Source organism: Sinocyclocheilus anshuiensis, unplaced genomic scaffold (assembly GCF_001515605.1).
Source record: "Sinocyclocheilus anshuiensis isolate Anshui unplaced genomic scaffold, SAMN03320099.WGS_v1.1 scaffold1366, whole genome shotgun sequence".
Classification (NCBI taxonomy): domain Eukaryota; kingdom Metazoa; phylum Chordata; class Actinopteri; order Cypriniformes; family Cyprinidae; genus Sinocyclocheilus; species Sinocyclocheilus anshuiensis.
Genome location: NW_015554162.1, coordinates 82,748 through 96,095, shown reverse-complemented (window position 1 = coordinate 96,095; position 13,348 = coordinate 82,748). Strand labels below are relative to the sequence as shown.

The following is a 13,348-nucleotide window of genomic DNA, read 5'->3' as shown; positions in this document are numbered from 1 at the left end:
TGCAATATAACAAAGAGTGAAAAATTTAAGGGGGTCTGAATACTTTCCGTACCCACTGTATATATAAAAAAGATTTTGCCAAATCAACTTACATAATATATTGACATTATCTACATAATATATCAACCAACTTAATGCTTACATTTTGACAATTTGATATTTTTTTACATGGTTGGGTTATTATAAATTATACGCAATTATTATAAATATACGCAATTCAAAAATTCATAATATTTGTGAAAATTATTTTTGGGCTTAGAAAATATATTTTAAAAGTATTTTGAAAATGAATCAAATTTGTACACTCACATGTATTCAGTGTGTGCAGAAAATGTTTATGTGATGTTACGTTTTATGTGACGGTTACACCATTTGAAGTGATATAATCCAAATTTGTTTGGATGTATTTTATTTATTTTTTTTAATGTATGAAACTGACATAAATATACGATTACTTGTCACACGTTAGATATTAGATATTTAGATATCTCCTCTAGTAACCTTGTTTGTCATTGACCCATAAATGTGCTCATGCTGATATTTTGACCTGGTATTTCCTGAAAAGGATATGTTAGCAACACTAGTTAGAATTTCCATATAATTTCCTTATGCCCTGTAAAAAATAGAAAGAAAAATAAATTGGCAAGCAACAGATGTACAGCAGCCAATTCTGAAGGGTTTATACTTCAGTGTATTTTATTGCTTGTTATTCTTTAAGGAAATCCCTTGACTGTTGGCGCTTTTTTTCTATGCTTTGTGCAGTCAAATGAACAAACCAAGTTAATAATAGGTCAGCTCCTTGGTTAATTTCCCAGTGGTGTGTGTTTGTTCTTGACTCAGGACTGTTTTGAGTCTCTGCTGAGTATCCTGCACTGGAGCTGGACCACGCTGGTGTTGGGGGTGGAGGAACTGAGGGGCCTGAAGGGTTTCCAGTTCACAGCCACCCTTCTGGACCTGGAGCGCCTGCGGTTTGTGGGGACCTGCTGCCTGCGACTGTTACGCGTCTACATCTGCGAAATCTTCCCCATTTCTGGTATTCTATGCCATTTCTGCTCATAATGTTAAAGGGTTAGTTCACCCAAAAATGAAAATTAGCCCACAAATTACTCACCCTCAAGTCATCCTATGTGTATATGACTTTCTTCTTTCAGACGTCTTTGATCTTTCAAGCTGTTTAATGCCACTCAGCGGGTGTTGCATGCATCAGTCCAAAAGAAGTTAAATAAAAAGCGCCCATCCAGACTGGATTCGTCTGAAAGAAGAAAGTCATATACACCTAGGATGACTTGAGGGTGAGTAATTTGTGGGCTACTTTTCATTTTTGGGTGAACTAACCCTTTAAGGTGGCATCCCATTAGCTGTTTGGAAATAGCACGGTTTTTGCAGGGTATATCTCATGCATATTATTTTTGCTGAAATCTTGCACTCAAGACAAGCCACTTTCACTTATTCTGTTACTCCAGCAGCTGTGTAAGTAAAGCTAACAACTGAAAATTGACTGAAAAACCAGCTAGTGGGATGCCGACCTAAGTCACATTGATTTTGAGCACTGCTGTCACTCTCTTGACACTGTACTACTAGACCTTGTCACCAGGACTTATTGTTATTCACTGAATCTGTGCTGTCACTTCTTGCTGAGTCGGACTGTCAGTGTCACAAGTGGAGTTCCCTTGAGTTACAGATGTAGTCTATATTGATAGTCAGGGTCTAATGTCACACTAGGCCTTTAAGCACATGTAATGAAGAGGAAGACAGCTTTGGACCAGTGTTAAAGATGCTAGTTTTTAAGGAATAGTTTCAAAAATTAATTATTGTTAACTAAAATCATTAAAAACATTTTCACTACTTGTGTGTGTGTATGTATATTTGATGTGTTCCCTTCAATATATTCCTTTACTTTCCCTTAAAAAGTTTTTTTTTTTTTTTAAATCTTACATTTACCTTTATAAAACCTGCAGAAGCACTGTAATAGTATATCAGTGATACTAAAACTGGTCACTAGGACCCACTGTCATCCTACTGTCTGGTCCACGTTGCATCTGCATTGTGTCTTATACTGCCTCTTTGTGTCTCCTATCTAGCCAGTACCAAAGCGGTTGTGGAGGAGTCCAGCAAGCTGGCGGAGTGTGTAGGAAAGACACGCAGCCTCCTGAAGAAGATCCTGTCAGAGGGGATGGACAACTGCCTGACCAAGCTGGACAACGACCCGCAGGGATATCTGAGTCAACCCCTCACGCTGCTGGAGGCCGTGCTGCAAGAGTGCCACAACACCTTCACCGCCTGCTTCCACTCGTTTTACCCCACACCGGCCCTGCAGTGGGCCTGCCTCTGCGACCTGCTCAACTGCCTGGACCAGGTAATCACCATCAGCAGAGATTCTAGAGTGACAGTTTAAAGCTGTTCTTAAATCAGCAAACGACTGATGTGGCCTCATTTTTGGATGAATCTCAATAAACCTGTCAAGAGTGTCTTAGTATCACAAAAATAAATAAATAAATAAAATCAATTATATTTTGGATAAATCAAATTAAGGCCTCTTATATGGCCATTATTGTTTTGCACTAAAATTATTTTCTTGACTATTAAGTAAAAAAAAAAAATCCCCAAAAATTCCCTTTATTCTAATGCAAAACCAAATAATGATTTATTCTTTTAAAACATAAAAAATGGTTGTTTGTTAATGTACTGCTTTTAATTATATGAAGCATTATAGTAATTTTATTACAATATTGGAAAACTATTGATAATCACTATTGAGAATAATGTGAAATACAGAATAACTATTTGGGGGGGAAATGCGCCTACTTGTATTAAAAATATGAAGAAAAAAAAATCGAAGAACTTGTATAATGCAAAATGTAATGTATTATTATTCTTTTAAAATATTTAGGATACATGTAGCATAACATATGCTTGTAATTTTTCTTTATATGGATATTATGCTAATGTGTATTTGTAAAAATTTTACTTATTTATACATTTCATTATTATTATTATATTGTAATTCTTTTGTGTTGTAATAATGATTCATATTTTTATGAATATTTTATTTTGATTGAAAGTGTTAATATAAGGGGGAAAATGTACAACTTTGCAATTCAATTAAGCTTTTTGTTAATACTTTGGAAAAAGTGTTAAAAAATTAAATCAAATTACATAAAATATTTTTTTCTTAGATTTTTTGGGGGTGAAATGTGACTTGTTTTTTTGACATTAACCTAAAGAGCCTCTTTAACAGAGATGCTTTTTCAGCTGAACCACTTTCAGTTCCCAGCTCACACTGCAAATGAGCCTCCAGACAGATTTAGAGCTGATGAATCGGAGCTCTAAAATATCTCCAATGGCACACTAAATCAAAGAGATTCTCTCAGAAAAAGAGGCACAGCCTCCATATATTTTCTTTTTCAAATTTCCGAGCGATACATTTATCACTCTACTGTTATCAGACACACAGTCCGGTTAGTTGCAGCAAAGGCTCTACTGATCATAACATTGACCTTCATGTTGACCTCCAGGACATTCAAGAGGCGAACTTCCGCACGTCGAGCAGCCGTCTGCTGGCCGCGGTGATGTCAGCACTGTGTAACACGTCGGTCAAGCTGACCTCCGTCTTGCCCATCGCGTACGACGGGGAGGTGTTGCTGCGCTCCCTCGTCAAGCAGGTCAGCACTGAGAACGACTCTGCCCTCGCTCACCGCTTCCCCCTGCTGGTGGCACACATGGAGAAACTCAGCCACGTGAGTACTAACAGCCCTCATTTTTCAAATTAAGACGTTCATCTGCCTCAGCAGTTACAAAATTCTCTTTATCGTATTTTGATCAGACGGAAGAGAATCTCATGGGCATGACGACTTTCCGGGAGGTTCTGGAGAAGATGCTTGTCATTGTGGTGCTTCCTGTGAGGAACAGTCTGAGGAAGGAGGTTGAGCTCTTTTCTCCTCATCTGGTGTCCAACACCTGTGGCCTGCTGGCCAGTATCGTCAGTGAGCTCACTGCCTCTGCTCTCGGCTCTGAGGTTAGAAGGACAAATCTCCCGCTTCCCTCTCATTCCTCTCATCCACACACACACACACACACACACACACACACACACACAAACACACACACACACTCACTCACTCTTCCTCGTCTCTTTGTCCGCAGAGCATTCGCCTGCTGCTCTAATTGCATTACAGCCACTGGCTGGCCATAAATAGCTTTTAGATGATGGAGGAGAAATCCAGAGATCTCCACTGAAAGATCTGCACATCCAGAAAGTTCTAAACATCCCTGTCCCATGTCCTTTATTTAAAAGGTTTATATTAAAATAAAGTTTAAAGTAAATATGATATAAACATATATAAAGAAATATATTTAGATATTTATAATATATTTACAATGTTAAAATATTAATATATGAATACTATTTTAAATACATTATTGTTATATTTAATATAAATATATTATTTTATTTAAATCAAATATAGTTTTAAATAAATTAAATATTAATAATATTTCTATTTAATATATTTACTTGTAATACATTTATAATACATTTCTATGTATTAATATTTATTGATATATTTGTATATTTAAGCTTCTCCCCTCAGACTATTTAGCCCTGACCCAGGACATTTCTGATTTATGTCAATTTATATAATTTCAATTCTGACAATTTTATACATTGTCTACGTTATTCTTATGGTCATTTTTATTGTATCTGCAGAGTCGAAAAACCTGCATGTCATACTATATGTGGTTGTGTGTGTGAGACTTTAAAGTATTTAAAGATATATTCAAAATATAAAAGCATTATAATACAACAAAAAAAAAGTTAATAAATTAATATATAATAATATTTAATTAACACAATTTAATGCTGCTGTCAGTTTGTTTTGATATTACTATTTTGTAGAAAGACTGATCTTTAATTTAACCATTAATTTAATTTAATATTATTTAATTTAATTTAATTACATTTATTTTATTTTATTTTTTTATTTTATTTTTAGTACCTGGACTTGATTACATATTTTGCAATCTGATCAATAAGACTGTACTACTCCAACTCCATTAAACATTTTACAGTTGAAATCCTTTGAGTTCTGTATATTTTTTTCTCAAAATCAGCGTAAAAATGGAAAGTGGCTCCATGTAGGCCTGCTCATGCAGGATTGTTGTAGTGGGAAGCGGAGTCATGAGCACAGGTGTGTCCTCCACAGGACCACAACAGTCTACTGCAGTCCGTCTCTCTCCGGCCGCTTGGGAAAAGGCCATTGGCTCGTTGCCATAGCAACTGACCTGTCATGCTCTATTAGAGTATGTTATGGAGAGTGTTACAGCTGCTTTACTTCTCTGTAACAATGTCCATTTCTAAAGGTGGAATATAAATCATATGAGGGCTAGCAGAGTTTTGGCCGTTTGCAGTATCACAGGAAAAGCATGGTTTTAGGTGGTGGTTCTCATGGAAGCTCCTGTTCAATTAACAAAAACATCCTCCCTCAGTTATCTGGCCTGCTGCCACCTGCTGGGAAAATAAGTGACACTTCATCTTAAAGGGACAGTTCACCCTAAAATGACACCACTATCCCTTTAATGTGCTGCAATTCCAAAACAAATTTAAAATGTAAAATTGCATCTACACTAAATGTAAATTCTTGCCTACACTTTTGAAACTTCTTTACTGTTGTTGTGCAGGTGGACGGGCTGAACTCCCTGCACTCTGTGAAGGCCACCCCCAACCGCTTCACCAAGACCAGCCAAGGACGCAGCTGGAACACAGGCAACGGCTCCCCTGATGCCATCTGCTTCACGGTGGACAAGCCAGGGGTGGTGCTGGTGGGGTTCTGTGTGTACGGAGGAGGAGGCATCCATGAGCATGAGCTGGAGGTGCTCGCTGATGATGTAAGTCTTTTGCTGTATTCATCACCTGATGCCACATGGAATCTAGACTTCTGACTGTTAAAGGAATAAACAACAATACTCAACCTCATGTTGTTTCATACCCATATCCTGTTATTTTTAACGTGGCACATAAAAGGAGGATTTTTCTTCACACAGATCCTTTCTGTACAACAAGAGTGTAATGTGCCCATGTCTGTCTAGATCCAAAAAAGCACCAGAAAAGTATCATAAAAGTAGTCCATGTGACTAAATTACTGTATTTTCTGGAAAAAACATTGCATCTGAGGTTAATCAGTTGCATGAGCTACACTGGGACTAAATTGCATTGTTGACAGAAAAAAAAACACAGCTAAGTTACATCTGTGTATCAGTCGCATTTTATTAATACAACATTCAGAGATGTGAAATACTAGTAAATAAAACATTTACAAGCACTGTAAGCATGAATTTAAATTTAGCTGCTCTTACTCTGCAAAACGTCCCTTTAATTTAAAGGTAATCAGAACAAGAATAAAAAAATATAGTTATAAAATAAACAAATTATAGTGGCATTTGTTATAAACACCAAGCCTAAACAAACTGAAATAGAAACTGAAATATGGCGTGTGGGAAATGTGCTGTACAGAGAGAAATAAAAACTGAAACCAAAAGATACAACATTTCTGTACGGACACAGTCACCAGTCATTTCTAATTCACTGTCAAATGACTTCTTGCACTGACCAATATCTTATCAATATCCTAAAAAATAAAAATATAGCTGATCAACAGCGTTTTTCTACTTTACCACATTAAAGAATGAAAATACAGGGATTAAAAGTGAATGAAAAGAGGAAAATAAACTTTAATAAATGTTGAAATCCCATACTATAAACAGAAATCCCCTGCAATAAAGACAGAGGGTGAGAATTTGAGAAGAGAAGATGTTTAGTCTAGTACAATAACTCATGGAATATTGTTAAAATCGTGGGAAAAAGGTGTGTGGCTCGCCAAACAGAATACAAAACTGAACTTAATCCAGATTTGTGGGCCCACGTACCTCTCAGTTTGGCACATATCCAACTGTTTCCATATTGAGGACTGTTTGGTTGCTAAACTATTGTAAACATGACTTTGTTCTTCACTTCTGTCCCAAAAAACAGCAACCTTCACATGGGCAAAAATGTGTTTGGTGTACCACCACGATGGGGCACTGTCACAATGTCCAGCACAGCCCTACTGTACAACAAATAATTTAAATTGAGTTGTCTAACTTTGTTTGGTTGACTGCATTTTTGTTTGTTGATGAATAGGCTGCGATGTCAAGTTAGCAGTGCTAGAACTGATATGATGTCTTTGTGCATATTTGTTCCAAACAATAAAAAAAAGTGATTTATATTCTGAAAAATATGGTACTTGGTGCCAAGTCAGTTTGAGACAAACTCATTTTTGGGTGAACCGTTCCTTCAAGTTTGAGCGTGTGAATGAGTTGTCCTGATGTCTTACCCTGTTGTTTTTCTCTGTGTTCCTGTTCTGTCCATCTGTCCCATTTTATCAGGCTCAGACGGAGCACCCTGGAGATTCCACCCACTCCCACAGATGGACGTCTCTAGAACTGGTCAAAGGGACTTACAGCACTGACGACTCCCCAAGTGACATCGCTGAGATCCGTCTGGACAAAGCTGTTCCTCTGAAGGTGCTGCGAATTTTACACATGAATCACGCGAAGCATAAACTTCACTTCAGCGCAAACTCACTTTCACCCTGTTGATGTTGCAGGAGAATGTGAAATATGCTGTCCGCCTGCGGAACTATGGCAGCCGCACAGCCAATGGGGATGGAGGCATGACCACCGTGCAGTGCTCTGATGGAGTTGCCTTCACCTTCAGCACCTGCAGCCTGAGCAGCAATGGCACCAACCAGACCAGAGGCCAGATTCCTCAGGTTCTCTATTACAGGTCTGTACCGTATTCCTTCCTCTGCCTTAAAAAAATAAATCTTCTTATTTATGAAGGATGTACATCTTATTGACTCCAATTGTTTGCTACAGGAGTGAATATGATGGCGACCTGCAGTCACAGCTGTTAAGCAAAGCCAATGAAGAGGACAAGAACTGCAGTCGTGCTCTTTCTGTAGTCAGTGTGGTGGTACGGGCGGCCAAAGACCTCCTCCACAGGGCCTTTGCTGTGGATGGTGAGGATCACTTCTTTAGGCTTCCAAAAAACATACCCATCTGCTATTGGTTGAAAAAAGCATAGTCCTACACCACAATCACACCATTTGTTGAGCTAATGTTAATATGATAGAAATAAGAAATTATATTTTGCTTAAAACATGAACATTGTAACATTATTTTGTGATAATGAATCATTAAATTAAACTAATGTAAATTATCTCATTCTTATTACCAGAATGTAAATAAAATATAATGTTCACTACAGAATGAGATTCTGATGAGTTATCATGACAAGAATAATAGATTTATTTTTTTATAATTATAATTTTTTTATAAATATATATAGTCTGCTAACTTTTGAGATTTACTCTGTTGGATATAGATTGATTGACGTTACTGATATCTCCACAGTTGAAGACATTCCAGAACTCCTGAGTTCCTCCAGTCTCTTCTCAATGCTGCTTCCACTTATTTTGGCATACATTGGTCCTGTGGCTGCCTCTGTCCCTAAGGTAAGTGAGTTTTTCTTTGTGTAATTGGCAACCTTGGCTCTTGATGTCTAACTGTTTTAAATTTCTAATTGTTGTCTTCTATTAGGCTGCGGTGGAGGTGTTTGGTTTGGTGCAGGAACTTCTTCCAGCTGTTTCTGTCCTGAACCAGAAATATGCCCCTCCTGCTTTCAATCCTAACCAGTCCACAGACAGCACCACTGGGAACCAGCCAGAGCAGGGCCTGTCAGCTTGCACCACCTCTAATCATTATGCTGTCATAGAGAGTGATCACCCTTACAAGCAGGCTGCAGTCACCCAGTACAAGGTACATTAGTTCTCATTTCCTAATATTCAACAGAATAAGGTCAAATCTAGCAAATCTAGCTATTTATTATCTAGCATCCTGTTTACATCACCCTGCCAACTAACAAGAATAACTTGGCAATGCTCTAGCAACCACCCATAACACTTTAGAAACTGATTACAGGACTCGATATTAACATTGTCCGATTGTTTTTGACAACCAGAAAAAAGTAGTTAGACATTTAAAACCACATACGCTAACCAATCAGTCATTACATGTTAATGCAGCAACAGAAAATACCTTTTACATTAGACACAAAGGTGGCGTAAACTGCAATTTAAATAGTAGGGAACCTTTCAAATACTGATTGATGGTTTGTGTGCACATTTAGCTAATTATTTTAATTGCAGTGAATTTTGAAATTGTGTTTTTTACCACTGTTTTGATTTTAAAAAAAGAAATCAAAATCACCTTAATCCACCACCCAGAATAACCAATCAACTCCTCAGCAACACCCAAAAAAATCCCCAGCAACACCCTAATCAACCGTCCAGAACACCCAATCAACTCCTCAGCAACACCCTAATCAACCACCCAGAACACCCAATCAACTCCTTAGCAACACCTTAAACAACCACCCAGCAACACCCAATCAACTCCTCAGCAACACCCTAATCAACCACCCAGAACACCCAATAAACTCCTTAGCAACACCCTAAACAACCACCCAGAACACCCAATCAAATCCTCAGCAACACCCTAATCAACCACCCAGAACACCCAATCAAATCCTCAGCAACACCTTAATCAACCACCCAGAACACCCAAACACTTGACGTTGTTCATTGTTTGCTCATAACTGGAGTCACTTAATCATGCAGATTTATGCTACAAGCTCGGTGTAGAATTGTACAGTAGGAAAGTTATTTCCCTTAACCAGGAAATTAACGTTCTTAGAATTGACACAGTTGACCCTGAGAGGTCAAGTAAATATCTACAGCGGATCTAAATATCTATAATTAATTATAACTAGTTATGATTAATTATTCATATTTCCCCATGAGTTGATTCGCTACACCCTGAACAGCAACCCAGCAACAACTAATCAACTCCTCAGCAACACCCAATAAAATCACCAGCAACACCCTAATTAACCGCCCAGAACACCCAATCAACTCCTCAGGAACACCCAATCAATTACCCAGAACACCCAATAAAATCCCCAGCAACACCCTAATCAACCACCCAGAACACCCAACCAACTCCTCAGCAACACCCTAAACAACCACCCAGCAACACCCTAATCTACCACCCAGAAGACCCAATAAAATCCCCAGCAACACCCTAATCAACCACCCAGAACATGCAGTCAGCTTGTTATAAATTGAGATGCTGTACTACCAGTCTACCTTCATGAGAGTGGTTTAATCACATTCCCCTTTTCTGGTTTCCAGGTTTCCTTTCCAGACTGCGTTCGCTGGATGACCGTTGAGTTTGATCCTCAGTGTGGCACAGCACAGCCAGAAGATGTCCTCCGTCTGCTGATCCCCAGCCGTTCGATGCACTTCTCTGGACTTGGCTCCAAAGCTCTGGTTCACGAGACCATCAACAGCTGGACTGAACTCAAGAAGTTCTCTGGCTCCAGTGGCTGGCCCACCGCTGTCTTGGTGCTGCCAGGTAACCGCGATCTCCCAGACAGCCAAATTCAGAGCTTTATAAATGTTTACTTGGGCATTCATTCTGATTAACATGCTGTTGACACGTCAGTATTTGTTAATGTTCCGTAATTAAAAAGACATTTATAGAGATGTTTACTTAACATCACTTCCAGGCCCTTGAGCGGGAGTCTTTACACTGTCAGCAGATAAATCTTGTTTATTTTGTCCCACAGAGGGTTGATAAACACCAGATCCCCGTCAGGAAGATTGTGGGATTGTTTACAGAATGTTATCTCTATGAGGACTGTGATTATATGCGCATATGCCACCTTATCAGTGATATTTTAGTATCATTGAGATACTATTATAGTTTTTATGAATATTTTGAATCCGGTTTTATCTTTGTATTTTTTTCTCTTTTGTAGTTTTGTTTTGTTTATATTACAGCTGTCACTAACTATTAATCGGTCAATTATTCGGACGATTAATCGAGTAATCGGATAATACATTTTTTTGTGATAATAAAAATAGACCTAAGTGAGCAATAGCCTTTAAAATGACTTAAAGTACAAAGAGATAATAGCAATGAGGCAATAATAATTAGTTTAAATAAAGTATCAAAAGCAAGTAATCTTATGGTTTTATTGAACAAGACTGTTAAAATACATAATGTATTATAAACAATAGAACATTACACATTATAATTATGCATTATAACAAATTACTGCAGAGGGCGCCAATGGCCTGACGATTGTTTATACACTTCACTGCGCGATCTAATGTTTAATATTGACTAAACATTTAATTCAAATGTCGGTAACACTTTCTATGAAGCCTGTGTTTATAATACATTATAAGGGTATTCTTAAGGCATTATAATGAATGAATAATCCATTATAAAAAACCTTATAATATGTTGTATCGTCTCATAAATAATCATAAGAACAGTTTAAATGTATTATAATACTTACTTATTTGTGGTTATATGATTTATAACACAATGAACATGTTGCATCCACTTAAGTTACAATGAATTATATTTCCCATAGTTATAATGTATAAGTCGTCTCATGTCTTGCCATTGTTTAAGGTCTTCACAATAACTTAGTACATCTTATTAGTGGTTTTTACTGTAAAATGACAAATACAAAGTCTTCATGAAAACATCCAAAAGGCTTTATAATGTGATCTTATTATTTATAAGTGGTCTTTGTCTGCTTTAAAGGCACAATATGTAAGATTTTTTTATTAAAATATCCAAAAACCACTAGAACAGTGTTATATATTATGCTGACTTGTGTACTTACATTATCCCAAATGTTTCGAAGAATGTTTAAATCCAGAGAAATAAGCAATTTTATCTAGTGACACGGACCGTGTCCATAGTGTCATTGTGTCGCCTGCCAATGACGTCATAACCCCTCGATTTCCGGTTTTGTTTTGTAGAAAATATGGAAACACCAAAGACGCTTTAATATGTTGTGCGTTTTAATAGACCGGTGACGACCGCACAGAGTAGCATTATAACAGAACTTTCAAACGTATCTAGTATGATAAAACAGCGCTGCTTTTTTTCTCCCACATACGCACGACCGGAAGGAGCGGAAGCGGTCGACTGTGGCATAATAAAAGCTCCGCTGCTTTCGAGCCGTGTGTCACGCTCGTTCAGCGCCCTCGTTTCACTTCGACGGCTTTCAGCCTCACCCTGCTTCATTCTACTACGTTAATAAATCATTAGCTCATCCATGAACATGATTTCTGCCCAAGTCCCGTCGGATTGCATCAGCTGTGGGGATGAAGACCACAAATCCCATGATTCCACACTCAGTCACTGCGTCATCAAACTACGCCTTTGTCTCTTTGTTTATTTTGAATACGTGCCCTCTAGCGGCGAAAAATTACATATTGTGCCTTTAAGTAAAGTAACTTCACTTTATTAAAGCAGATAAAGACCACTTATAAATAATACTAATACTACTAATAACAATAATAATATTTTTTTTACAGCCATAAGATCAGATATCAGATCAGATGAATGTGTACACATTTGCTTTGAACTATTTTTATTGTAATATCAGTATGGTTATTTTGAGGGTACCCTTTAAGACAACTGTTGATAAGTAACTTTGCAACTACATGTCAACTAGCAGTCATTGGAGTATTAGTAGTATGTCTGCTAAATATCTGCTAACACTTTATTTTGATGATTCCCCAACAGATATTCAACTGACTATAAGCAACTATGCAAGTACGTCAACTTATTCTACCAACCCCAAACTTAACCAAAGTCTACTAATACTCTAATGAGAGTTAGTTGGCATGTAGTTGCAAAGTTGCCTATAGACTAAGGGGACCATCAAAATAAAATGTAATGTAATATAAAAAAAAAATAATAATAATACAATAATTTGAAAGTATTTCAACTGATTTTAAACTAGCTCACAGCAAAGCTAACATTAACCTCACAGGAAACACTCAACCACTCCTAACCTCTCACAAGATAGAGTAAGATACTGTGCAGATCTTAAATAAACAATGTCACGATATGAGATAATCCATTATAAATGAAGTGGATTTAATATGGTATTAATTGTGTGTTATAAATAATCATACTCTTAAACGTTATAACCACAAATGCGTAAGTATTACAATGTATTATAATTGTTGTTATGATTATTTATCAGACGATACAACATATTATAAGGTTTTTTATAATGCATTATGCATTCATTATAATGCCTTTAAGAATACCCTTATAATGTGTTATATATACAGGCTTCATAGAAAGTGTTATCCAAATGTCCACTTAATCTTTAATATTTGGCCATTTCTTTACGACAGAAATGCTACAGCCACTG

The 13,348-nt window shown here is 37.2% G+C and overlaps 1 protein-coding gene across 9 annotated transcripts in view; it reads left to right on the top strand.

Moving 5' to 3' along the window:
* LOC107670894 (E3 ubiquitin-protein ligase MYCBP2) overlaps positions 1 to 13,348 on the top strand; it is a 71,049-nt gene that overhangs the window by 14,822 nt on the left and 42,879 nt on the right. For all 9 annotated transcript variants that reach the window (XM_016463702.1, XM_016463696.1, XM_016463698.1 and 6 more), the window contains 11 exons: positions 841 to 1,033; positions 2,082 to 2,356; positions 3,516 to 3,737; positions 3,824 to 4,015; positions 5,677 to 5,883; positions 7,420 to 7,557; positions 7,641 to 7,819; positions 7,912 to 8,054; positions 8,449 to 8,549; positions 8,635 to 8,853; positions 10,287 to 10,509. In XM_016463702.1, the coding sequence (XP_016319188.1) occupies positions 841 to 1,033; positions 2,082 to 2,356; positions 3,516 to 3,737; positions 3,824 to 4,015; positions 5,677 to 5,883; positions 7,420 to 7,557; positions 7,641 to 7,819; positions 7,912 to 8,054; positions 8,449 to 8,549; positions 8,635 to 8,853; positions 10,287 to 10,509 (2,092 nt within the window). The remainder of the gene's footprint in view (positions 1 to 840; positions 1,034 to 2,081; positions 2,357 to 3,515; positions 3,738 to 3,823; positions 4,016 to 5,676; positions 5,884 to 7,419; positions 7,558 to 7,640; positions 7,820 to 7,911; positions 8,055 to 8,448; positions 8,550 to 8,634; positions 8,854 to 10,286; positions 10,510 to 13,348) is intronic.